This window comes from Coturnix japonica, chromosome 4 (assembly GCF_054131305.1).
Source record: "Coturnix japonica strain WE chromosome 4, WE-NBRP24, whole genome shotgun sequence".
Classification (NCBI taxonomy): Eukaryota; Metazoa; Chordata; class Aves; order Galliformes; family Phasianidae; genus Coturnix; species Coturnix japonica.
The window spans coordinates 89,554,866-89,580,304 of NC_140666.1; the positions used below are offsets into that span (position 1 = coordinate 89,554,866).

At 52.4% G+C, this 25,439-nt stretch overlaps 1 protein-coding gene across 10 annotated transcripts; it reads left to right on the forward strand.

The window, feature by feature from the left end:
* Positions 1-24,966, forward strand: RAB11FIP5 (RAB11 family interacting protein 5). Of its 10 annotated transcripts, none has more exons than XM_015863007.3 (6): positions 1-670; positions 8,190-8,626; positions 9,591-10,296; positions 14,678-17,179; positions 20,432-20,621; positions 21,176-24,966. In XM_015863007.3, exons 1-6 carry the CDS (start codon positions 285-287, stop codon positions 21,383-21,385), a joined length of 4,431 nt encoding a protein of 1,476 aa, XP_015718493.2. In that variant the 5' UTR covers positions 1-284; the 3' UTR covers positions 21,386-24,966. The 10 variants fall into 10 exon arrangements, with proteins under 10 accessions (XP_015718493.2, XP_015718494.2, XP_015718496.2 ...); XM_015863008.3 differs by having other exon boundaries at positions 20,432-20,615; XM_015863010.3 differs by having other exon boundaries at positions 14,678-16,606.
* Positions 24,967-25,439: the final 473 nt, after the last annotated feature.

Genomic DNA, 25,439 nt, shown 5'->3' on the forward strand with positions numbered 1-25,439 from the left:
TTATGGGCGTGGCTCTGTGAATGAAGGCGTTGCTTTGTGGGCGTGACTTTGTGAATGGAGGCGTGTCTTATGGGCGTGACTTAGTGAATGGAGGCGTGTCTTTGTGGGCGTGTCTTTGTGAATGGGCGTGTCTTATGGGCGTGTCTTTGTGAATGGGCGTGCCTTGCGGGCGGCGGTCGCGTTGCGGCCGGGCTGCGGCAGCGCAGCGCAGCGGTTCGGTTTGAGGTTCGGCCCGGTCCGGTTCGGTCCGGCCGCCTTTCTCTCCCCCCCCCCCCCTCCCCATCATGGCGCTGCTCCGCGCCGCCGCGCTGCCCGCCGATGGCCCCCCGGCCTGGCTGCCCACCCACGTGCAGGTGACGGTGGTGCGGGCCCGAGGGCTGCGCTGTAAGGGCGGCGGTGTCGGTGGGGGCAAAGCGGGCAGCAGCGACGCGTACACCATCATCCAGCTGGGCCGAGAGAAGTACTGCACCTCGGTGGCGGAGAAAAGCGGCGGCTGCCCCGAATGGAAGGAGGAATGCGCCTTCGAGCTGCCGCACACTGAGCCCGGAGCCGAGGCCGCTCTGCTGCTCACCGTCATGCACCGCGCACTGGTGGGCATGGATCGCTTCCTGGGCATGGCCCGGGTACCGCTGCGGGCTGAGGGGCTGCAGGGACGGGCGGCCGAGGAGCGGTGAGTGGGGGGGGCTCTATGAGCCATAAAGGGGCTCCATATGGGACCACAAGGGGGTATTGGGGTAAGGAGTCACCCATATGGGACCCCAAGGGGGTATTGGGGTGGGTGGTCACTCGTATGGGGCCCTAAGAGGGTATTGGGGTGGGGGGTGATGGGGAATAAGGTGTCATTGTGTGCCCCGGAAGGGAGATGGGCCGTTGTGGGGTCTCTAAGTGTGTCATAGGGAATAAGGTGTCGTTGTGGACCCTCAAGATGGGGTTGGAGGTATTTAGGATCTGCTTATGGTTCTGTACTGAGAGATGGAGTGTCGCGGGGCTTCATTGGGTATCATGGGGAATAGAGCGTTATGGAGTCCTTATGTGGCTCAGGAAGGATAACGGGGTGTTGTGGGGTCCATGTGGGCCCTCGTAAGGGTGTTATAGGGAACAGGGTGTCATGGGGTCTCTTCATGCCCCAAGGAGGGGATTGCAGGAGGTGGGCTGTCATGGGATCGATCTGGGCCCAAAAAAGGGCCTTTGTAGGAGGTGGGGTGTCACAAGTCCGTGTGTGGATATCACAGAGAATATGGCATCATGAGGTCCTATTGTGCCCCCAAAAAGGATATGGGGTGTGGGTCCATCTGGGCCCTCCTAAGGGTGTCATAGGGAGCAAGATGTCACGAGGTCTCTTCATACTCTAGGAGAGGAATTGTAGGAGATGGGTTGTTATTGAGTCCTTGTATGGCCCCATAAGGGCGTAACAGAGTTCCATGGGGCCTCACTGTGCCCCAGAGATGCATTTGTAGGAGGTGGGGTGTCACAGTGGCTGTGTATGGCCCAGTAGGGTGTCATAGGGAGTACGGTGTCATGCAGTCCTTGTGTGTCCCAGAAAGGAGGTGGGGTGTCACGGGGTCCATAGAGAGCCCCAGTGGGTGTCATAGGGAGTAGGATGTCACTGGGTCCATGTGAGGTCTCTTCGTGCCACTAGGAATGGAATTAGGAAAGACTGAGTGTCATTGAGTCCATCTGAGCTCCAGGAAGGGAGATGAGGGGTCACAGGGTCCATGCGTGGTCCCAGAAAGGTCTGACAAGGAATAGGACATCACAGAGTCCTCGTGTGCCCCAAAAAGGGAGGTGGGTGTCACAGGGTTCATGTGGGCCTTCCTAAGGGTGTCGTGGAGGCCATGTGTGTCCTATGGGGTGAGGGGTGGTTGTTAAAGATGGAGCTGTTATAGGGACCATGCATGGGTCCTTGTGTGCCCCAATAAGAGTGTCACAGAGAATAGGGGGGCCCTCTGTACCCCAAAAAAAGGCTCCTGGGCTCTGTCATGCCATAATGCTGTGCCATGTAGGGCCCCATCTGTATCCCTTGCTTGGAGGCTGCTGCCGGCTTGAACGCAGCCCAGAAAAGAGAAGGGGAAAAAAAAATAACACAAAAATAGAAGAAGCAACAAAGCAGGCCTTGGTTGTCAGCATGGTGACCTTGCTCTCGTTTCACTGCTGATTTTTGTTGGGTGGAAACTTTGTCAGCAGCTCTTTTTCTCCTGTTTTTATTCAGCTCAGTGGAAAATGTGCCGTCCAACTTGGCCCCATGTCACAGAGCGAGGCTGGGTGCGTCCGGCGGCGTTTATCAGCTGAATGGCAACATGTTTGGCTGGGAGGGGAAAAGTCAGCTCTTGGTTTCACCCAACAGGGCTCTTTTTGGGTGTCTCATGGACTGTTTTGGGCTTATCCCAAGCTGGAAAGCTTTGGGTTGGCAATGCGGCAGCTGCTGTGACTTGCAGTGCTTTTAGTTTTAAGCTGTAGCTTTAGCCCTGTTGAGCTTTTCCTGCGTTGGCCGTGGTGGTGTGGATTTTTGGCTGGTGGGTGCCTGCGGGTTGGGATGCTCTCCGAGGGGAGTAGTTGGGTTTTATCACTTGTATCCGTGTTTAGGACTAACAGATCCCCTCCGGCCCTGTCCCATTGGAAGCAGCCTGAGCCAGGGACATGCATCCTCACTGCAAAACCTTTCCTCTGGGTGCCAACATCTTCTGTCAAAGCCCTTGAGCCAATACGGGTTGGACCTTGCTCTCAGTTTGGGATGGCCTGGGGGTGATGGAGGAGACCTCCTGGGGTCCAGCACCTCTGTCCATGGTCCTGCATCCCCAGATGGGGACCTTACAGCAACCCCACTTGGGGGGCAAGGGACAGTCCCCAGACCCACACCAAGGCTCCATTGCTGTCTGTCCGTCCTTCCCCAGCTGTATGTTCTGGCCTTGAAGAGGGTCTGAGAGGTGATAAATGTGGAAGTGGGGTCTTGGGATGGCTGAGAGTAATGGGATCTCCTCAGATATGGCAGGCTCATATGCAGCAGACTGTGATGAAATCTTGTTTTGGTTCTCTGAGGGATTGCTGCATCTCGGTGGTGCATCTTGGCCAGTGCAGGAAGTGCTGTGCTGTGTTGAAATGCCTTGGGGCGATGGAAGGAGGGGGTTTGTGCCCCACTGCTCAGATTGGGGTACTCCCCAGGCTGCCCCTTTTAACCCTGATTGGGTTTAGAGTCGGGGAACCATGAAGGTTGGAGAAGACCTTTAAGATCCCCAAGTCCAACCCCAATCCATCTCACCATGCTCACTGACCACGTCCCCATGGTTCTGGAACACCTGCAGGGATGGTGACCCTGCCATTTCCCTAACAAATTCAGGGGCTTCATTGCCCTGCCCAAAAGAAAACCCATAGTAGGCCCCGAAAACACCATAAACTTTCTTTGTCACCATCGCTGGCTGCTCTGCTGGTGTGGATGTGGTCTGTGTACCACCATTGCATGGGGTTTTCTTGGCAAGAGGAGTCCAGAATGACCTCGAATCCTTTCCGTGCACATTTCTGCTGAGTGAAAGCAGCTTTAAAACCCTCGCTGGTGTCTCTCGTCGCTCCCCATGTCTTGTTGGAGTCTACAGATACATGCAAGCAACCATGAGGGTTGGCTTTCTCCATCAAGACTTTGCAGCAGGGATGTGGGGTTGGAGTTTCTTTCAGCCTGGGTGGCTCCCTCAGTTCCTGAGCCTGGGGTACCTCAAGGTGTGTGGTTCTCCCTGCCAGCCCTTCCCTTTAGAAGAGGATTTACAGCAAACGTGCTCCTCCTGCCCCTCTCTTCACCCGTTTCCACCTCTTGCTCAGCCAGTGCAGCAGGGAAACCTGCCGAGCAGCCCTGTGCCATCATCCATGCTTTGCAGTCCCACCGAGCTGGGCCTCATTTTCTCCTTTTCTTTATGCATTTGAGGCTGGCAGAACAGGTCAGGGCATAAGGTGATCGTGGGCACGGTGACTTTTTGGCTCATTTACTGCTTGGATTTGCAAACTGTGGGAGCTCTGGAGCATAAGCAGTTAATGAGGGCTCTGCTGTCTCCTGCTGTTATTCTCTCCTCTTCATTCATAAATGTTTCATGCTCCATTTTACAGCTCCATGAATCTCCCTACCCGTCCTCTTCCTAGGGTCGATGTGGCACTGAGGGATGTAGTTAGTCATGGTGGTGAGGGGTTGGTGGTTGGGCTCAGTGATCTTAGAGGTCTTCTCCAACCTCCATGACTCTGTGATTCTGATGGGGGAGAGGGGAAAACCTCTCATCTCTTTGAATTGATTTGCAGTGAAGTTGCCCATGGTTGTCCTCATGCCAGTGCTGCTGATAGCTCTTCTCCAGCCCTGGAGCCTGTGCCTGCCTTTGTCCCCTCTATGCCACCCTCTGCCCACTGACAGGGCTGGAGGGGCAGCTTTGAGGCCACCATTTAGAGGACCATTTGTCAGGCTGAATTCAGCCCCCTCAGTTCCCTTCCTTCCTTCAGCCCGTGTTTATTTTCCAGCTGTGCTTTGAGCAGCTCTCAGGGATCGCTGTGCAGAGCAGCTTGTCCAAAACCAACACCAAAGGAACCGACGCAGCAGAAAAGCTTCCCGGCACTGGGTGGGGGAAGCTGCATCAAAACATGAGGTCGGACTGTGAGCACAGGGGCTGTGCTGTTTTCCTTTGCTTCTCTTCTTGATATGGAGCTTCCTCCATGCCTGTGCCGTTCCCCTTGTCGCCCCAATGGTGTCTTTTCCTGCAGATGTTTGGGGTTTCCCTGGGTTTCCTCTTCCTTACCTGCCCATCCCTGGCTCTCTATTGAATTTGTCACTAATTAAAGACCTCTCATTAGCAGCGCTGAGCTTGTTGCAGGGTGATTCAGCAGTAAATGAGAGGCAGAGAGGCTGTGGCTGTCCCTTCTTTCACGCTGCAGCTCTGGCAGGAGCACTCCTGCTTCGTTCCAGGTGAACCCCAGGGTGCATCCTTAAAGGTATGCCTTGCTGAGTGGCTGCGGCACCCCAGGAAGTTCTGTGCATCCTGCTGCTAGCGAAGCACTGGGACCAGTCTGGGATTGAAACTGGGAAGGCGTTGCTGGAGGTACCCAAGGGGACAGCGATGGGTTGGGTGCTTCGGCTCAGTGCGCGGTGGGATCACAGGAGCAGGATGGGGATGCAGAAGGGACAGGCGATGTGGAGCCCTGTGGGATCTCCTCTCCACAACCAGCTTTGCCTTTGCATTAGGGGTCAGCTCCACGTCCTACTGCTCGTCTCCTCCGCTCCCATTTCCACCCCAGGGTGTTTTTTTCCCTTTGCTCAGCACTTTCTGCCAGCAGATGGGGGGAAACGCCTGCCCTGCGGGGGCCTCGAGCCATGGCAGCGCTTTGTGCTCCGCTCCCATCCATCTCAGCAGCAGCAGCAGCAGAAAATAGCACTATGCAACTGCTGCCTTTTGGCAGCTCTCCTTGTCTCTTGGTGGAGGTGAGTGGGAGGGGAGCGGAGCCTTTGCACAAGGAAGGGGTTTTAGCGGTGCTGGATGGGAGTTGGGGACCCAGATGAGCACACAGGCAGCACTGATGGGTGGTTGGGGTTTGCTTGTTTGGCTTCCTGAGAGCCCGGCAGGGCCCCGACTGCTTCCCCTTTATGGGGCATCTGTTTGTGGTTTCCTCCCTTGGCACCGTGCTGGACAGGCTGCTGTCTCCTCCCATGCTGCCACAGGGGCTGGGTGCCCCCATAGTACTGGGGTACCTGTTTTAATTTCATATAGAATCGTTCAGGTTGGAGAAGACCTCTGAGATCCCCAACCCATCCCAGCGTGCCCACTGATCCTCAGTGCCACATCCCCATGGTTCTGGAATACCTTTAGGAATGGTGGCCCCACCACTCCTGGGCAGCTGTGCCAGTGCCTGACCACTCTTTTGGACAGTAGATATTTCCTTATACCCAACCTGTTCCTCCCCTTGTGCAGGAATGAGGCCGTCACCTCCTTCCATGGAGCACTGAGGTCTCCTCTGAGCCTCCACTTCTCCAGACTGAATCATCCCAGCTCCCTCAGCTGCCCCTCAATGTAGAATCACAGCATGGGTTGGGTTGGGGACCTTAAAGCCCATCCAATTCCATCCATGGACCAGGTGCCCAAAGCCCAGCCTGGCCTTGAGCCCCTCCAGGGTCAGAGCACCCACAACTCCTTCTCCCCTCCCCAAATCTTGGAGGTCTTTTCCAACCATAGAGATTCTATGAAATCCCTCTTTTGGGGTGGGCATAAGAGCAAAAACAAGCACGTCAGGAGTTTGTGTTCTTCTTTAAATCCATCCAGATCCTGCTCTGGTTGCATTTGCATCCCCTCCTCTGGCATTGATTTAAATTAATGGAGGGATATGATCTACCCAAGCACTCATCTTGTGCTCTGAACTTTGAGCCCTGCCTAAAAATAGCACATCTCCCTCTTTTAGGGTGCAGTCCCAACCTGTTGGGTGCTGGGAACCCCACACAGCTCCTTTATCTGCTGCCAGACAGGGCAGAGGTTGTTCTGGAATGGACACTTTTAGAAGCAAAGCAGGTTTAGGGCTTGTTCATTTGAAGGCATCATTACCGAGCAGCCAAATTAATTGTAATGACTGCAGTGTAATAAATGGGGGATGCTGCGAGTGTGTCCGTGTGAGCTGAGGACAAAGTTTTACATCTCATCATCCTCAGAAGCCTTTCCCTATGTTAATCCATCCCAAGTTCTTCCTCTCTATTTTCCCCATGGGGTGATGATGTCAGATACAAGACCTGCTCATGAGGTTTTCTTCCATTCCAAGCGTCAGCCACGTATCTGTTTTTTCCTTATCTTCCTGCCTTCCTGGAACTGGGTGATCTTTGAGGTCCCTTCCAACCCAATCCATTCTGTGATTTTTCAAGCCTAACACTTGGGTACTGAGAATTGTTCCCTATTTATGGTGGTGGACAGAATGAGCCATGGGAAGAGCTTCATTGGGCATTAAAGTCTGTGCCCAGAAAAGTCATGGGCGCTCCTTAAGTGGTTCCTGAATGGGGAATTGAGGACGTGGTTTGGATTTCCTCCTCGCCCCGATGATTTCAGCAGGGTTACACCCACCTCCAACGCTTCACATTTTCCTCCCCTTGTTTTTTCCTTTCTGGTGACTTTGCTCTTCTAAGCAAACTCTTTTAACAGCCTAAAACACGGCAGGGATTTTTCGTTGTTGGGAAATGGGTTGGAAATTATTAGAGCGCCTCTAAAGATACCTTCCTGCTCTTGTTGCTGCTGCAGATAGCCAGGCTGGGTGATGGGGCTGTTGGAGCTGTGTCACCCTGCTCTGCTCTGACGTTTTGGGAGGAAATCTTGGCTTAGACCAAGTGCGTCTTCGTGTTGTTGTGCTGCTTGCTGATAAGTCACACACTGCTGTTATCTGGGGCCCCAGGGAGCTCATCCTGCCCTGGGAGGGGAAGGGGAAGGCTGCTGGGTCTGTGGTGTGTGGCGGTTGTTTCAGGAAGAAATGCTTCCCTTGTGGCCCAGCATTGTGCTGCCCCTTCTGAACCCAGTACTGAGGGGAATTGGGGAAGTGGAATGCAGAAGTGAGCTCCTCTGGGTGTCTCTTGCTTTTGTTTGCACCGTTTGTTTCAGCCATCAACAAGCAACAGCCCTCTGCTGTCCCATAGCACTGCTCCGTGTCTGGGTGTCCTTTGAGTCATGGATGTCCCATCCCTAGAGGTGCCCAAAGTTATGGACGGGGCTCTGGGCAGCCTGATCTGGTGGGGGGACGCAGTCCGTGGCAGGGATGGGGCTGTGGGGCTTCGGGGTTACTTACAATCCAACTGTTGTATGATTCTATGATCCTCCACCATTGCTGACCACTGGAACAGTTGTTTTAATGAACATCATAGAGTCATTAGGGTTGGAAGAGACCTCCAAGTTCATCAGGTCCAATCATCAGTCCATCCCCGCTATGCCCTCCAACTATGTCCCTGTGTGCCACTTATCCACACCTCCAGGGATGGTGACTCTTCCACCTCCCTGGGCAGGCTGTTGCAATGCCTGAGAAGAAAGTGTTTCCAATATTTAACCTGAAATATTTCCTAATATCCAGCCATTGAGCTCCTTTGCCATGACAGTGCAGGCTCTGACATGAGAGGATGGATTCTGGCTCACCAGCTCTTAAATATTGCAAAACCCATCACAAAGCACTGATGGAGAGCCCTCTCCTCGTCTTTTTTCTGTCTTCAGGTGGCACAAGCTGCACTCCAAGCCAGGCAAGAAGGAGAAGGAACGTGGTGAGATCCAGGTGAGCATCCAGTTCACACGCAACAACCTGACAGCCAGCATGTTCGACCTGTCCATGAAGGACAAGCCACGGTCACCCTTTGGCAAGCTGAAGGACAAGATGAAGGGCAAGAAGAAGTACGACCTGGAGTCGGCCTCTGCCATCATCCCCAGCAGCATGGGTGCGCTCGACATGGAGGATGATTACGATGTCGGCGGCAAGAAGTCCAAAGTGAAGGGCTTCTTCCTGAAGAACAAGCTGCGCAAGTCGTCCCTAACGCAGTCCAACACCTCGCTGGGATCTGACAGCACCATCTCTTCAGCCAGCCTGGGCATGGGCACCGGCCCCGAGGTAACCAGGTCCCCCAGCAGACACAGCAGTCTGTCTATGGAGCGCTCTGGTAAGAGGATGGTGGTGTTAATCCCACCTGTTTGACCTTTCTTTTTCTTATTTTTGAAGGGGTTGTGGGGGCTTTCCTGCAAATCTCTTAACTAATTGCTTACCTAAGAGGCACCGTCCTATGTGAACACAGTGAGATTTGCCTGTCTGCCAAGAATGGGGGGGAAAACATCCAAGGTTTGGCTCTGAATGCCAAGCCTGCGTGCGGACAGCCCTGCTTGGCTGCTTTGCACCACCATGGGGTGTAGGGGTAACTCGGGGCTGTTTCTCCTCTGCCCCACAAAAGCAGGTGGCAAAGAGCAGCTCGTTGTACTCCTTGTGCCTAATGAGCCACCTCCAGCTCAGGGCAGAGCTGGAGCAGTGACCACTTGCTGGTGATTAAAGCAATCCCAGCTCCTGGCTCTGGCAGAGCGATGATTTGCAAACAAAAAAGGCTCTTGTCGGGAATTAATTCTTGCCGTCCCTTGAAAACAAAATCTATCATTACATGGTTTAATTGGATGGTGGCTGCCAATTCCCAGATGGGGTGGGATTCCCAGGGTACAGAGCACTGGGATCTGCTGAACCCTCAGCAGGAGCGAGAAGAGGGAGGAGCAGGCACAGACTTTCCTTACTGCACCACAGCAGCCCCAGGGCCTGTCTGTGATTCTCGGGTTCTCTTGGCCAGATCCCTGCATTCATTATAGCCCTCAGACCCTCTCTGACAGTGGTTTGTCGCCTTACAAAGACTTCTCTCTGGATCCTCTGGAGGGAGGTGATGTGCCTGGGGAGATGTATGGCTCATAGAGCCATGTGCTTTATGACCTGTGCTTTATCTCCCGATTAAATTAATTAAACTTGAGTAGAACCTGGGAGGGGGAAAGCTGGTGTAATTCTGCAGCTCTCATCAGTGTTTTTTAGTAGATGAAGCTTGCTGTGCCTGTTACATGGTTGGCCTCACCCAGCCTTGTGCTTCCTCCCTGCAGGGAAGGACTTTTTACCTTCTCCGAAGCTGACCCACAAGAGAGCTTTCAGTGATGACGTCTCTCAGGTCAGCCCTGTCCTGGAGCCAAAAGCAATCCAAAGTCTGAAGCCAAAGACGGATCCTGTGTCCCGCTCCTCCCTCTGCATCAATGGGAGCCACGTGTACAGTGATGAGCCCACCCCGAGGAGCCCCGTGCCCACCCCGCAGGTCTCTGCACCACTGCCTGTCCCCAAAAGGCCAGAGGAGGGTTTTGGCTTCATCCCGATTCACACCGACCCCCATGATGTGCCCTGGGGGGCCGGCAGCTTGGAGAGGACGCAGCAAAGGGATGAGCTGAGGTTCATTCCCTCTCCTCCCAGCTTGGTCCTGCAGGAAGAGCTCAAGGTGTCCACCAAAGCCGTGACCCTCAGCAACCACCTGGGCAGAGCCAGAATGGAAGAAAATAGCCGCCTGGAGAACAAGCCGACCCAGGTGGCGACACCTATGGTCTTCTCTGCAGAGGTGACGAAGGAGAAGCAAGCTGAGGAAATGAGGAAGGAAGAGAAGAAATCAAAGGGCGGGCTCTTCCACAAGAGCGATGCTGGGAGCAGGGGCCAGGGAGAGAAAACCGGAGCCTCGCATGGCCCTGCAGCAGTGGGAGATGACAGGAGCAAGGCTGGTGGCTGGTTTGGTTCCAAGGAGCCCAAAGACTCCCCTCAGAAACCCAGGTCAGTGAAATGGGGCTGTGGGCATCCAGCTGTTCTCCAGCTGCCCGGCCTCTGCACAGTGCTGTCCAGATGAGATGAGAGTGAGGCAAATGCCTCCTCGACCCTGCCCTTGTGAAAGGGAGGGTGCTTCTTCCTGGATCCTCCCAAACCTGCTCTGCTCATCCTCCTTAACCACGGCTGGTGAAGGGGAGGTGTGTTCCTGTACAGGGGTGCAGCTCCGCATGCCTTGGTGTGCGATGGGAATGGGCTGTGCTGGGATCCAGGCCCTCACTGAGTGCACAGTGCAGGGTTCTTGTTGCTCAGAGTGGGAGAACACGAGGCTGAAAGAGCCAGCAGTCTGCCTGGATCCAGAAGGTTGTTTTATTATAGAGATCTCCTAATATGGGCTGACTTTAACCTGATTTATTAAGCAGAAGGATTTTCATTCAACCTGAATCTTCTCTAATGAAGAGGTCCTTCAGGCTTCTTCTACCTAATAGGGTCTGTGTGTGAGCTCAGCTGCTTGTAAAGTGCTCAGATGTGAGTCAACAGAGTCACTGTCTTCACCCACAGAGTTTCAGGGACATTGAGTATCCAAGGTTTGCTTAGGCTCTGCTTTCTGGATGCCTCTTTGCAGGCCTGTCTCCTCCATACAGTTCTCCTGCCTTGTAAGGAGAAGCTTGGATGAGCCACCAGCGGTGAGTTTTGGTCCTCAGGATAGGATTCCCTTTGAAACAATACATTCTGGAAGGAAGAGATTCCCAGGGGATCCTTTTGGGATCTTTGTAAGCATCTGAATGGGCTTTAATTGCACTCAGCAGTTTTAAGATGGGCAGTAATGAGCTGGAAGTGTAGCGAGGGAGACTGAAATGAGACATTAGAAGTCTCTAATGGGGAGCATTGAGCCCCAGCACAGTGGGATTTGGGGTAGCAGTGGATGAGTCCCTTTGTGCAGCACTGCAGAAGCTGTTGGTTCAGCTCTTGGCCCAGGCTGGGAGGTGGGTGCACTTTAATTCCTCCTTCTAGATCTTGATCATTCAGTTCTATGGGATTCTGTGATTTTTAGGATCTTATGGATCTTGAGCTTGTTCAAAACCAGCGATTGCAACGTCATCTCTCATTCTGATCATAAAGAACTCCCACTTCTTTTACTTCATTCTCCTTCCTTGCACTGGGAGACCTCCCAGACCGATTCAACCTAAAGCTGTTGAGAGATTGATTACATCTCAATGGCTGAAATCCGTATTTCAATAATCAAATGCATATTCCCTCCCAAGCGTGCTGCTGAAAAGCCAGCAGCACTTATCTGCTTATCATCTGGAGGAGAAGCAAGGCTGCTACTCATTTACCCGCATAACTTCTGGGTCTGAGGATGGATTAACCTTTGCTTTGCAGAGCAGCTCTGAATTCATGGTGTGAGTGGGAGGCGGATGCTGTCTGCTCTTGGAGACCTGAATTAAAGGCTCTTCATGGTTTGTTGTGCTTCAGGTGGCTTGGTCAAGGGTTGTATGCAAGGAAGAAGCTCAGCAGGCTTATTTGAGGCAAGGCCTGGGGCGAAAACAATCGCTTTCCATATTTTCAGGCTTTTCTACAATGTTATCAGTGCTCCGCAGGTCCTGCTTCCTGCGGCATGAATTGGGATGATGAAACAGGTCTGCATCTCATGCTTGGCAGGAGGTAAAAAAGAGCCTGTTTGCAGGTTAAAGCCCTTCCAAGGCTAAAGCCTTTTCCTTCTGTCACTGCTTTCAGGGCAGAAAAACATAAAACCGTTGCCTGCTGTGGTTGTTGCTGGTCCTATGTGGCCAGCATTTAGGCTGAAAACTAAAATCCATCTTGGGAGCCATTGGGGTTGCCCTTGCAAGGGTAAAGGATGGCTCTTAGTGCACCTGTGCCTGCTTGTTGCATCTGCTACCCACATCCTATCACGGCTTCACACACAGTCACAGAATGGCTTGGGTCGGAAGGGACCTCTCCTAGGGCCCGGGGGGGGGGGATTTTCCATCTGAGCCCCGTCTCTTCACCTTGGTGTGTTATGGATTTGATCCTCCTGCATCAAACTGAGCTGTTTCCAGGCGACTTTCCATCGTCGTCATTCTGCTGGGAGGCTAAAATGCTCCTGTGAAGTGCTGCCAGCAAAATAAATGAGGGCAGGAAGGTACACACTATTTATTTTGGCTGGCGGAGCTGCGTGCAGGGATCTGGGAGGAGGAGGAGGGTGAGTCAGCATTTCATTGCAGCAGAGATCTTCCATCCGAACGGAGGTTTCCCTCTAGAGGAGCACAACATCCTCAGCCCCTTTGCTGAGCGTCTCCAGCATCCCTGGTGGGATGGAGCAGTGGGATTTGAGGGGGGTGGGCTTGTGGGGGGAGGGCAGGGGTGCTGAACAGGAGCGGATGCTCACCCTGAGGACAAGAGAAGGTGATGACAGTGCAGTTGGTGAGAGAGAAAAGAGAACCAAGCCAGGTGATTAAAATAAAGAGGGATGTGAACTCTGCTTTTGTGCCTTCATCCTGGCACCTTGCAGGATGGTATCACTGCCAACACGGAGGTGCTGCGGTTCTCCTGTACCACATCCAGAGGCTGTGTCCCTTCTGCTTTGCTTTTCCAGCCAGGGATGGATACTCACCCCTCTTATTCCCCCAGGCAGAGCACAGCCTGCTTTGCTGGGTGCTGACATCCGTGTGTAGTCTGGGGGACAGCTGGGGGCTGCCAAATGGGATGTCCCCATGTACCAGTGGGCCCAGTATGGGCTTGGAGAGACTGTGGAGCTCCTCCTCCATCAGTGCAGGTGGGGATCTGGTGGGCTGGGGTAGGAATCTCTCCAGCCAGATTTCTGGCAGCTGTCAAGGTCGTTAGCAGTGAGCACTCATTAGGAGTCTGCAGCTGATTAATGTTCTGTAGCCACCTAATGCTAGAAGCCAGCAGAGCTGTTTGGATCAGCCTTGGGTTGCTCTTTCTAAACACTGCTTTAAGCAGAATGATGGATGAAGGTTCTTAATCTGGACTAAACCATTAATGTGAGCGTGAGCAAGGAGCAAACAGGGATAGGTCAGGAGTGTGTGCTGCCCAGCATCACCTCAAGATCTCCTGTTTGTGGCTTAAGGTCTTCATAACTTGAACTCTTAGGCTGGGGCAGCAGCTCCTGAAATCACTGAGTGTCATAGGAAGGATGGAAAGGGTGCAGGCTGGAGTTGGTTTGTTGCATACCAACAGGTAAATGTCCTTCAAATGCTCTCCGAGCACAAAACTGACAGCTGTAGGTGGGTGATGTTGTTAATGTTTGCCTCAAGGTGGCATTTTTGTGCTTTATAATACTTTAAAAGTCTTTTTGTGACAAAACCATCCGTAATAATGAGTAAAAATAGTCTGAGCAGCTTTGCTGTTGGCTGTGATCATCTGGTGCTGCCTGTGATCCCTTCTAACTTGGGTCAAGCAGGCTGGAGCCTGGGGGCTGCTCATGCCCTATGTGTGTTGGCAAAGAAATTGCTTTATTTGTTCTGGGCTCAGCTTTATTCAGCCAGCACTGGGCATATCGGTGTCTGCATTTCTCCAGGCTGAAGTGGGATTTCTCTGAAGCATGATGCAAAACTGGCAGGGTTAAGTCATGGGGAGGGGGTCGGGGTGGGGAGTGCTTCTGCTGGAGCTGGGTGTTAGGGAAAGGGTCTGACCCAGAGGATGGTGGACATGGCTGGAGCTCAGAGAGCATTGGGATACTGCTCTCAGCCACAAGGTTTGGGTGGTGCTGTGTGGAGCCAGGGGTTGCTGGTCCTTGTGGGTCCATTCCAACCTGGTTATTCTATGGTAAGATGGCCAGCCCTGCCCTGGCAACATGCACTATAGAGGAGGTCCTGCAAGAAGGTCAGGTAAATGCAGTCCCTCTTGGAAAGGAGGTGAGGAGACATCTGCAGGAGGGGACTGATATCCAGAGTGGAGACGTGCTGAATCCCTCCCTTCTTGGGTCATATGAGGGATTTGGATGGTGCTGCCATGCTGATAAGCCCAGCATGTGGTGTGACACTGGGGTGGGCTGGGGAAGGCTCACTCATGGGTGTTCTTACCCCACCTGCTCCTCATGTGCAGGGAAACTCATAGAACTGAACCAAGTCTCTGGGCTGCAGGAGGTGGAGAAACCTCTCAGACTCCTGAAGCTTAGGGCTTGCTAAGGCAGAAGGGGAAATTTGGAGGACAGTTGGAGAAGGGCTGCCCTTTCCTTTTTGTAGTGCATGCCCTTTCCATGCATTGACTCCATAATCATTGCTCTGCCTAACAAGAGAGACGAGTATGTACTGGATCATTGCATCATTGCATTGCTTTGAACCGAAGCGTTTGTGGTGTGTGTGGTGTATGCTTACAGCACTGTCACAGCATTAACCAGGAGGACTGTTTTGTCTTCCCTCCACAGCCTGGAAGTGTCTCCTCAGGTAGAAACCAGCTCAGATGCTCCTTCTCATTTTCCTCCCCGCTCCCCTGCCCGGTTCCCTGCTGCTGCTGTAGCCCATCTTGCTCGCATGCTGAGCCCTAACCTCCCTGCTGCTACCGGAGACAGTCAGCCCAGATGCTTGTCCCCTACCAACCCATTCCTCAACTCCCTGCAGAGCAATCCCTTCTTTGAGGATCTCCTCGCTGACCAGGTACTAAATTCTCCTTCACCTACTCACTTTTTCTCTAGTTTCCCGTCTGAGCCGCATGATTCAACAGAGGTCGTTGGGAGCTTGTGTTCCTCTGAGGATTGCAGTCCCTCTGCCTCCCTAAGACTTAAAGATCCGGAGAGAGAATCTCCAGACAAAAGCGTTGGTGTCCCTGTGCCTGAAACCACTGCTCCGTCCCGTGCAGACCCTCCTCCTCTGGATGAGGAACCCACCGCCTCTCCTCCTCCCCTCTCAGAGTGGGATGAGACCTTTGATGCCTTTGCCACCAGCAGGCTCAGACCAGACCCAAAGAAGGAGGACTTCTTTGCTTCGGTGGCGGCGGAAGGCATGGCTTTCATCGACGATCCTGATGCTGCCAGCCCCACGGAACGGTCAGCTGAGCCAGATCCTGAGGAAGGGACAAAGGGCTTTGAAAAGGCCGAGTCGCAAATCAGCAGCGAAATGCCACCAGCTCTGCGGTCTTGGACGAATTTCTCTGGTTTGGATGTTGGGGCAAACCTGGTGAGCACGACCCAGGAAGCGACTGTGATAGAGGATGTGCTGAGCCCCGTGTCTGCAGGGTCGGCAGCAAGGAGGAGGAAGAGCAGCACACCGATGGTTTGGGCTGCCTCACTGTCGTCTGGAAATCCAGGGGAAAAGGAGGCTTCCATTGTGCTGAGTGCTGATAATTGTGCCGGGGAGGAACGGGACAGTAATGAGGAGGAAACGTCAAGTGTAGGGGAGAATGGCTGGATGACCATTGCCACCGAAACTGCGCCCGATCCCTCCGAGAGCACCCAGAGCATTGGCCAGGGGAGCACATTTGGGCAGCGATCCTTCCACAGCCAGGGCACCTTTGAAACGAAAAGCACTCCTCATGTCCTTCCCCAAAGCACCTTCAGCTCTGAAAACACATCAGAAACAATACCAGGCAGCAACGTGGCTGCTGTGCCCCCACGGATGCTGCAGGACATGGCTGCGGGGCGCTTCCCTGCGGCCTCTGACATGGGGAAGGAGCTGCAGGATGATGGAGGGGAGATGTTTGACATCAGGAGCTCGGTGTACCGGCTGCAGGCCAGCATGCGGCTGGAGGCCGGTGAGGGCCATGTCAAGTTGGGCTCTGATGCTGTCCTTTCTCCATGGACGGGTGTGCAAGGGAAGGAAGAGGTCATGCCACCTCCCAAACCTCCGCGGTGGTTCACAGCTGCTAGTGGCAGAGGGGACAGTGTGGACATTAGTGACACAACAGCAAGGCAGCGAGGTGAGGAGGAGCAGCAGGAAGGTGAGGAGGGCCTGGAGAAACCATGTAGCCATCTGAGTGGTGACACAGCTGACCCAGTGCCTCACACAGCTGTGCATGAGGATGCTGCCGATGTGGAGGCTAGAGGGGACACCTCTTTGGGGGAAGAGCCACTGGAGATGAATGGGACAGATGCAGCCGAACACTTTGAGACCTGCCCCTCCAGGTTCTCTGTGGATGAGCTCACCCTGTCGGGTGCTGCAGGGAGCTGGAGTCAGCCAGCTTTGTCTCCTGTGTCACAGCTCAGCCTCAGCGCAGAGCCCTCCATAGCCCTGGGGAAGGAGCCATGCCTTGAGGAGCTCAGTGTGTCAGTACCAAACCTGTCTCCCAGGCCAGACTCAGGCCTACCCGAGACCTTCTGGACAGCGCTGGAGGAGCAGGAGGCACTGAGCCGCTCGCACAGGTTAGCGCCAGAACAGGACCAGGGTGAAGGTCCGGCGGTGGGCTGTCCCCATCAGGCAGAGCAGGGCCAGCCGCCCACAGAGATAGACTTCAAGAAGGTGGAATTCTGGAAGCCAGATAGAACGGAGGAGAGGAGTGAGCAGGATGCTGTGAGCCCAGGCAATCCCTTTGCTCTGGCAGTCAGCCCTATTGCCCCCACAAATCCCTTTGTGGAAAAGCCAGCAGATGCCTTTCCCATCGAGGCTGGGCTGCCTGAACGGTTCACTCAGGGCTTCAGCTCCCCCCAGCTCCATGGGGAAGCCCTTCAGCAAGGCTTCCAGCCCACTAACCCCCCCGGAGACCCGCTAGGCAATCCTTCCCTGCATGACAGCCAGCCCTTGGCCTTCTCCACCCCTTTCCCTGTGGCTGTGACTAACCCCGAGCAGTTTGATTTCCCCTCCCCTGCCGCGACCAGCCATGCCGCAGCCCAGCCCTGCCCTTTGCCGCAGTCCGGTGACACACAAGCTTCAGCACTCGTGGTTTTGCCCAGGGAGACACAGCCAGCTGAGAAGCCCTTTTTCCTGCAGACAACCAGGTGAGCTCTCTGGGGAAGGTGTGAAGGGTGTGTATTTGGTAGAGGCTTAACCCTGTCTCCCTTCTGCTCTGATCAGGGACCTCAGCTCTGGCTGTGCTGGCTCTGAGGAGGATGCTCTGCACAGTGCCGAAGGTCCTTTCCTCACCTTCCCATGCTGAATGGTAACTGTGCTCCCTGAGAGTCCTGCCTGGCCAGCTGGAAGCCATGGCTCTCTTGGATCATGGTGGGGAACAGCCACTGGTGTCCCCTCTTTGCTCTAAATGAGGGCAAAAGGTTTGACACATCCAAGATCTGCCCCAGGGAAAATCCAGCAGCAACAAAATTGCATCCAGTGCTAATTTTGGCTGCGTCATCTTCCCTGTGCTTGCAAAATAGGTGCCTCTTCCGTGGCTGCCAGTTGAGCTTCCAGCTGTTAATGCTCTCGTGAGTCCCCTCGTGGCATGTGCACAGCTATTCCCCTTCCCTTTTCATTAATTCAGCTTTGGTTTCTTTCTTTCTTTTTTTTCCAGCAACCACCAGGTACTAAAAACTTTCTTCTCTCTGTAGCCAAAGATAAAACCCAGTAGTTTCACCAAGGTGGTGTCAAAACACCATCCTCCATTCCCTTCTGCCAAGGTGCCCCGGAGACTTCACCTCCAGGGTGATGAGAAGGACATGCTGTGATGGTGTGTCAGAAGAAGGAAAGGTTTATTTCCTCTTCCCAGGTCTGTCTTTTGCTGTAGGAACACAGTGAAGCAAAGATGCAGCGTTAAGGGCATGGTGTGTGGTGACTCTGTGTCCTCTGATTCCCTTTATTGAGTCGGGTTTTTAAATCCTTCTGAACTGGGTTATTCATTCTCTGACAGATAACCTTGGTCAAAATCTGCAGATAGCCAGATCTTTGTTAATGTTTCATGGAAAGAGAAGTGTCCTGCTATCTTAAAGGGTAAAATTAGGCAATGAGCAAAGTGTAATCCCAGGATTCTCTGTCAGTAGAGTCATAGAATCATTAAAGGTTGGAAGAGACCTTTAGGATGACCACGTCCAACTGTCAGCCTGTCACCTCCACGCCGACTTTTGGGCTGTGCATCTACCCAAGGCCTGGCTGGCTTGTGGGAAGGAAGAGGGCTTGGGTCTAAAGAGCTGATCATCATGTCAGTGCTGGCCTTTGTCGTGCTACACGTCTGAGAAGTCTTGGGACATCTCTGCTCTGGTTCCTCTGCCTGTGAAAATGTGGATGCTTTGGATACAAGCTGCTGGGATTCAAGAATCTTAGAAGAGTTACTGTTTTATCTATGGAAGGTGCTGAGTCATGAAATCGTAGGATCTCTAAGGTTGGAAGAGATCTCTGAGATCCCAAATCCAACCCCAAATCATCCCACTGTGCCCACTGACCACATCCCTCATTGCTACATCTCCATGGTTCTGGAGCACCTCCAGGGGTGGTGAACCCCTGGGCAGCTGTGCCAGTGCCTGGCTGCTCTTTTAAAGAAGATATTTTTCCTAATATACAACCTGAACCTCTTGGGGAGATGCCACTAATTATCACAAGGGCAGAGAAACAATGTGGAAGGGCCATTTTTCTGGTCCCCGTGGTGGCACTTTCCTAGATGCATCTCCTACTAGAACAGTCAGTGGCATGTAGAAAAAGATTTGGTATAAGAGAAATGGAAGGAAAAAAGGAAGGCTTCAAACTTAGAGCAGGCTTAAAGGTTTGGCTGGGACAGAAGTGTTGTTATCCTCCATCAGATAAAGGAGGAGCTGGTATGATAAACTGTGATGGGTTTATGTGACAGGGTTGGGAGCATCACTGGTATGCAGCGAGAGGGCAGCAGAATTGTCTTTGTTTTTGGTTTCAGGTTAAATTGTGTGTCCGTCTTTGCAATCTGAATGTAGTTTTTGTGGAGAGCTCGGTGCTCAGGGAGTGGTTTACCACATCCATTTCCCACTTCATTTGTCCCCTTTCCTTCTGTAAGGCCTTTCTACAAGCAGGGCTGGCCCCAGTGTGCTGCATGTGCCTTACATTTGTCCTTTGTTGCCTTGCTTTCTGTGAGAAGCATTTTAATAGGAAGATAAAAGGACTTAATTCTTAAGGTGCTGTAGGGAAATTCCCCCCCTGATTTTTACTGCACTCAGCAGTGACCTTGGGAGCATCGCTGGGAGTGATGCTATGACACAGCAAGGTGTGCTCAGGAGATGGCTGGAAGAAATGCCAGGGCTGTGTCTCCTTCATCTGGAGATGTTTCATCTCAAGGGCATGAGTTTTCTTCATAGATCTATGGTCACTTGGAGGCGCAGTGGTGGATTGAGCAGTCTGTTGGTGTGAGCAATTGATTCTGCTTTCAAGTTGGCATCCATCAGCCGGTGGATGGAGGGAGGTCTGATGTCTCAGTGGATCCATCCGGGCTTTGTCTGTGCACCTGGACACCTCTTACATCGGGTGGTAGAGCTGGTTGGTGTCACTGCTGTCCCCTCTGAGAAGGGAAGATGTGCAGATGTGGTTACAGCACAAGCTGGACTTGAGGGGGGTCTGTCAGCCTGGCTGGCAGCTCATGCATCAACTGTGAGTGTTCTTCCTTCCATGGATTCCTGAAGTCTGTGTGTGTGAATAGAGGCTGCACTTGCCTTTTTTTCTTCAGTGCTGAGCTCCTGTGGGCACAACACCCCTTTCCTCAACAGTGGTTTTGCATGAGAAGCCTTCACATGGTGCCCGATGCACCTGATGAGTGCTGAGGCTTCATGGAGGTCCTGGGTGCATTTTAAGGTCTTTTTTTCCAAGTCTTGCAGGAAGGTAGCATCAGGTCACTTCTCTTTCCATCATGCTGAAAAGCAAACACTTGATTCTGTCTTCTGGACAAAGTGTGACACAAAACCCAAGGAAAATGGGTGACCAAAGATATGGCCATCTGGGCAGTGGCTGTAGCAGCCCAATTCCCTTAGACATGAGTTAAATTCCAGGAGTTTCAACCCACAGCACTCAGGAGTGGCCTGAGCAGCACAGCATGTGCACGGGGCTTTTGAGTCCCTTGGACACATGCTTGGCTGAGGTAATCGTGTAGATTGCATCTCTGGCTGGTAACAGTGCCATGGAGCACTGCAAGGCATTGACTATTCTCTCTCTGGTGAAAGCAGGCTTTGAGCAATGCAAACACAATTTAACTATGTGAAGCTGACTGAATTCGATAAGTGAGTCCCAAACCCCTAAAAACCATAGGGACAGCCAATTGCTCCCTGCTTGGCAGGGCATTAATTATCCAACCTTGTCCTCCTCAGTCCTCACCCGGTGAAACCCATCAGTGCTGTGGTGCAGGAGGTCTCCAGTGAGAAGCAGCAGCAGAACAAATCCAGTCTGACCACAGCGTTGAGCAACGGCCTGGAGAAGCTGAAGACGGTCACCACGGGCAGCGTTCAGCCTGTGGCCCCCTTGTCACACCTGGAGAAAACAGATCCAAACAAGGTAAAGGTAGGAGCCATGTGCTGGGGGTGAGGGTTGACATCTCGCCTGCTCATGAGGTTGGAGATGAAGAAAAATGGTGTTGGAGGATGTGGGATGGGGTGACCAGACTCTCCCAGGGCTTTCATCCTGAGGGATTTTTTGGCTCTTAATTCCATTCTCTCCCTGTCCTCCACGATGGAGGAGTGGGAAAGCAGCTAATGGAAGGTCTTGTTATGGCAGGCTGGTGGGTTCTTTTGTCTCTGTGCCTCATTTTTGCATTTGCTGAGGTTTGATGAAATAGTCTTTGGGGAAACCCTGTTGATTAATCTACTTTGTGGGAGGGCTCCGTGGTCTCTTCTAGCTCCATGGAGTACATCCAGGGTGCAGTGGGCAGATGTCTGGACAGTTGCTGCTTTGTAATGCAGGATATTCCAGGCTTATCAGGTGGGATTTGGAGGTGACAGATGTAGTAAACACTGAATACTTTGGTGTATTGCTGCACCTTGCAGATGCTAAAGTGAGTCAAGGGAGCAGTGCTTTTCATTCAACTTGCTGAATGTTCCCCTTGGTTTCTGCCGCAGGATCCCACCACATTGGACCAATCAGCCAAGTATTATCACTTGACCCATAATGAACTCATCCAGCTCCTACTGCAGAGAGAGAAGGAGCTGAGTAAGAAGGAAGAGCACATCCAAGAACTGGAGAATTACATTGACCAGCTGCTGGTGCGCATCATGGAGCAGTCTCCCACACTCCTCCAGATCCCACTGGGGGAGGCCAAGACCAAGTAACCTCCGGGCAGAGACCAGGATCACTTACCTAAAGCACTTCCAGTAAACACGCTGCAAACATCCCTGCACTCCCCCCTCCTCTTAAAGAGGGCTTCTCCAGTGGCTTCTGTTCGCAGAGTTTAGCAGGAATGGTTATCTGCTCCTTCCCAAGTTAAGCTTATCCCAGCTCTGGCTCCAGGGAACTGTAGGGTGGTGGGCTGTCATTCACCCTATGGGGAGGAGCAGAGCCCTTCTCAGGAGGCAGATGCTTCCTGAGCTTCCTGTCATAACCAAGTGGCATCTTCTCAGGCATTCATCCTACCAGTGCTTTAAGTGGTCCATGAACATTTGAGAGCTGGAAACCAGGCGGATTGCCCTTGTCTTCATCCTGCTGCTCTTCTGCCTACACTCTTTCACAGGCTCTTCTCTGAAGTGGTGTGCTCTGGCTGATGGACAGCGTTAAACTGGCTGACAGAACTGGGGATGCCTAACTCAGTAAGAGTCTACCAGCCTGTTATTGTCTAGTAGGTCTCCTCAGCAGGGCAGCTGGGGAAGGGGCTGCTGCTGGATGCCTCCTTCCCTTCCTGCCCCATATGTTGTACCTACAAAGGAAGGCTCAGTCTGAACATCTGGCTCCTCTTTGTGTCAGCACCTGGTGCAGTAAGAGGTGGCACACAAAGCCACAGTGCTGCAGTCAGAGGCTGCAAAGACTCGAGCCAATATTGCTGTCTGACTGTGAGCTGTGCTGGTTCCTTCTCTGTGTGCATGCAGGGTTGTGATGCTGCCTTAGAGATCCAGCCCCAAACTGAACTCGCAGAGGAGAGCCAGTGATGGTTTGTGCATCATCAGTGCTGCAGGGGGTCTTGCACAGCACCCAACCCATCACCAGGTGGGCTGGCACCAGTGTGCCTGGGATATTCCTGTATGCAGAAGCCACAGCTGGATTTTCTGATCAGTATTACACTCCCTCTTCTCTGCATCTGCAGGAATTGCTTTCCACTGGCAGCCCCCTATCATTGACTTTGTGTTGTCATTCTCAATGCAACAGGAAAATGCCATATGGACCGAAGCTAGTGTGCAAAGGATGTCTGGCTGCCCAGCCACCTCTATGCATGATGTCCCGTTAGGTCAGACATCCACCAAACACATGCAAACCACATTCTGTGAAAGCTAGCAATCCAGTAATCGACGCGGATCACTTTCAAGCCAGTATTAGTGCCAGAACAGCTAGATTTGTATCACACCTCCACAACAGCATCAGGTCTCTGGGCCCACCCCTAGAAATGCTAGGCCAGCTCCCTCAGGAGTCGAATGCTTCTTGCTAACTTGGAGTGACTGTGTGAAGGCCTCTGTGTTTCTTGATGTAATAGATGGTGTTGGTGTGGGATTGGTGAGCGGTGCTCGCAGTTACATTGCAGTACAGCGCAGCTTTTGGTTTGGATGTGCTGGGAAAGGGCATATAAACCTCTTCTTGTGTCAGTATTTTGGCTAGAAGGCGCCCGTGCAGGCAGAGGGTCAGCCGGTGTGGGACTTGAGCTGTCTCAGCATGTAGGGCCTCTTCTCTCTGCTGCAGATATCCAAAAGTTACTGGGTTTGTTTTAACCTTTGTGTTCTTTTCTCTTTCCTTACTTCAGCATATGCCATGACTGAAAAAATTGTGCCTTTTACAATAGAACAATGGCAGTTCCCTATGAGAAAAGGCTCTGAAATCCAGTTCTCAGCTGACTGTAAACATAGCTTGGCCAGCTTTCTGTTCTGCTTGCCTGCTAATTTGAACCAGGTGAGTGTTTTCAAGCAGTCAGCAGAGCCTTCCCATCCCTATGGGCAACTTGTTTTGGTCTTTGACAGAAGCGCTGTGTGGACAGCCCCATGAAGTGGCAGATGTAGATAGAGGAGGTGATAATGAGGGAAGGTGTGGCGGATATTAGAAGACCAGATGCAGCTGGATAAAGGCAGTATTGGGTCACACTCAAAGCCTGGGGCTGACAGAAGTAAGAGGTATCAGCTTAAAAGATTTGGCATCTCTGCCAGCGACAATATTTGGTCATGTCTAGCCTGCAGACTGTCATATTAACAGGAGGGTGTGTTACTCTGGAAGATAGCAGCCATGAGCCATTAGTTCCTATATGTGCTTGTCCCTATTAGGGAACTAATTGGGGTTTTGCACCTCACTACCTGCATCTTTATGTTCCTCCTCCCTCTGTATGTCTCAGATGCAAGGACTTCAGTTTCTGGGGTAGAATTGAGTCCCGCAGTGGCCCATCCTGGCTTGTTGCTGCCTGACAATCAGCTGCTTCCTTGGGTTTCTCCCATCAGTGACAGGCATTGCAGGTGCTCCCCCCACACAAGTGCCAGTGCTTGTAGCTCACTACACCTCCTCTCTGCCTCTCCTCCTTCTCTTCCGTTGCATCTAACCACCTCCATACACCCCTCTCTGCCTTAGGCAGCTCTGCCTCTTCTCCCAAAGCTTGAATGTTCTGCACTTTATATATATTCAAGTTGATCTCAGAGGTCTGTGTCAGGGCCCCTTCAGCAATACGTGCTTCCTTCTGCCACCTGCAGCTCACAAGGCTGTGGAGAGAAGCAAGTGATGGGGACAGCCAAGGCTGCCGTCACGTTTCATGTCTGTCAGAGCATTTGGAAGCCCATAGGTACCTACAAACGATGCTCATGTTTAGGAGAAGGCATCTGAAAGGTGCTTTTGTCTTTTCTTTGTTTCCCCGCCTCACTACTTGGAGAATGTTCCTCTCCTCACCCCCCCCCCAGTTATTATTCTCTGCATTAAAGCAAGCACTACACCGCTAACAATGCTGAATCTGGAGTAACAGGAGGACCGAGCTGCTTTCTCTTAGATGGGAGGGAGAGAGAAGAATAACTGGGGGAAATGTTGTCAAGTTAATGTTCCAAATCCATGTTTAGTGATTATCTTCTAATGGGAGGCGAGCAGCACTGCTCTCAGTGCAGGGCAACACCCAGAGCTGCACTGCTCTGTGCAGAATGAGCAGACAGACAGATGTGAAGGAAGCTGCTTTTGGTGGTTCCATTTTAAACACAGCCACAGCAATAATTGTGTCTTTTGCCTCTCGCATCCTGAGCTGTCCTTGTCTTTCCACACTCAGACTGTTTGACGGCTTTTCTGCAGGGCGCTGCTGCTGTCATCTGCTCTGCTTTTGTTGTCAGCCCACAACTGGGTTTCTTGATGTTAAGGAACTCTGGCCAAGTGGTTTATTTTTGTCTTTGCTGTCCCAAAACGATGGGGCAGAAGAGCAGCTGAGGTATATCCTTAAACTGGAACGAACCTGAAGGGATGTGGATGCCGAAGTATGGTGTAGACCCAGCCATATGCCTTGTCTATGAAGGAACAGCTGCGTTCTGTGTCATAAACGCGGGGTGGAAAACCACCCCAAAATGGGAGAGCTCAGCGTTGGGGGTTTTGGAGTTGTTGATTCCCTGTACTTTGTGTATGCGGGAGGTGGGTTCTGTGTGTTTCATGTTTTAATAGTTTGCAACTAATGTTTATAAAGAGAGCTTGTTATTTACGTTTTAAGCACTTTAAAAAAAAAAAAAAAAAGTAATAATAAAAGTTGTTCAAGCTGTTCCTAGATACTTCTGATTTATTGACAACAGCGTCTGTGCTGATAGCACTTGGACAGTGAGTGACATTTAGCTGTTTATTTTCTGAAGGAGGATGACGGTGCCCAACTTTTCCATGCTGATACGTATCATTATTAGTCCCAGTGCACCCGCTGCCACGCGGGGGCTCTGGGGGGTGTTGTTGCTGCAGGATTAGCTTGAGTTCAGCTCTGAATATTGCCCCTGCGTGAGCTGAGGGCTGTGAGCCCCTGCAAGCTTTCCTATGTGTGCCACAGAGCTGCCCTGGGGGGGTTCAGGTCTGCAGCTCCATTGTTCGCTGCTGGTTTGGCCCATACATAGCGGGAGCATAAAGGTTGTGATTGCATTCCTGAGGATTTGTGGGAAAACAGCAGCTGAGGAGAGGGGAGAGCCCTTGACTGTGTGGTTCTGGGGGAGAATTAGAGCTCACGTTGCATTGGAGGCACCGCACAGATCAGCCTGG

What these genes read in the sequence shown, in the direction of transcription:
- RAB11FIP5 (XM_015863007.3), top strand. Translation starts at nt 285, where the DNA reads ATGGCGCTGCTCCGCGCCGCCGCGCTGCCCGCCGATGGCCCCCCGGCC. An exon ending in GGACGGGCGGCCGAGGAGCG is followed by an intron (nt 671 to 8,189) that starts GTGAGTGGGGGG and finishes TTCTGTCTTCAG; the next exon opens with GTGGCACAAGCTGCACTCCA. An exon ending in GACTCCCCTCAGAAACCCAG is followed by an intron (nt 10,297 to 14,677) that starts GTCAGTGAAATG and finishes TTCCCTCCACAG; the next exon opens with CCTGGAAGTGTCTCCTCAGG.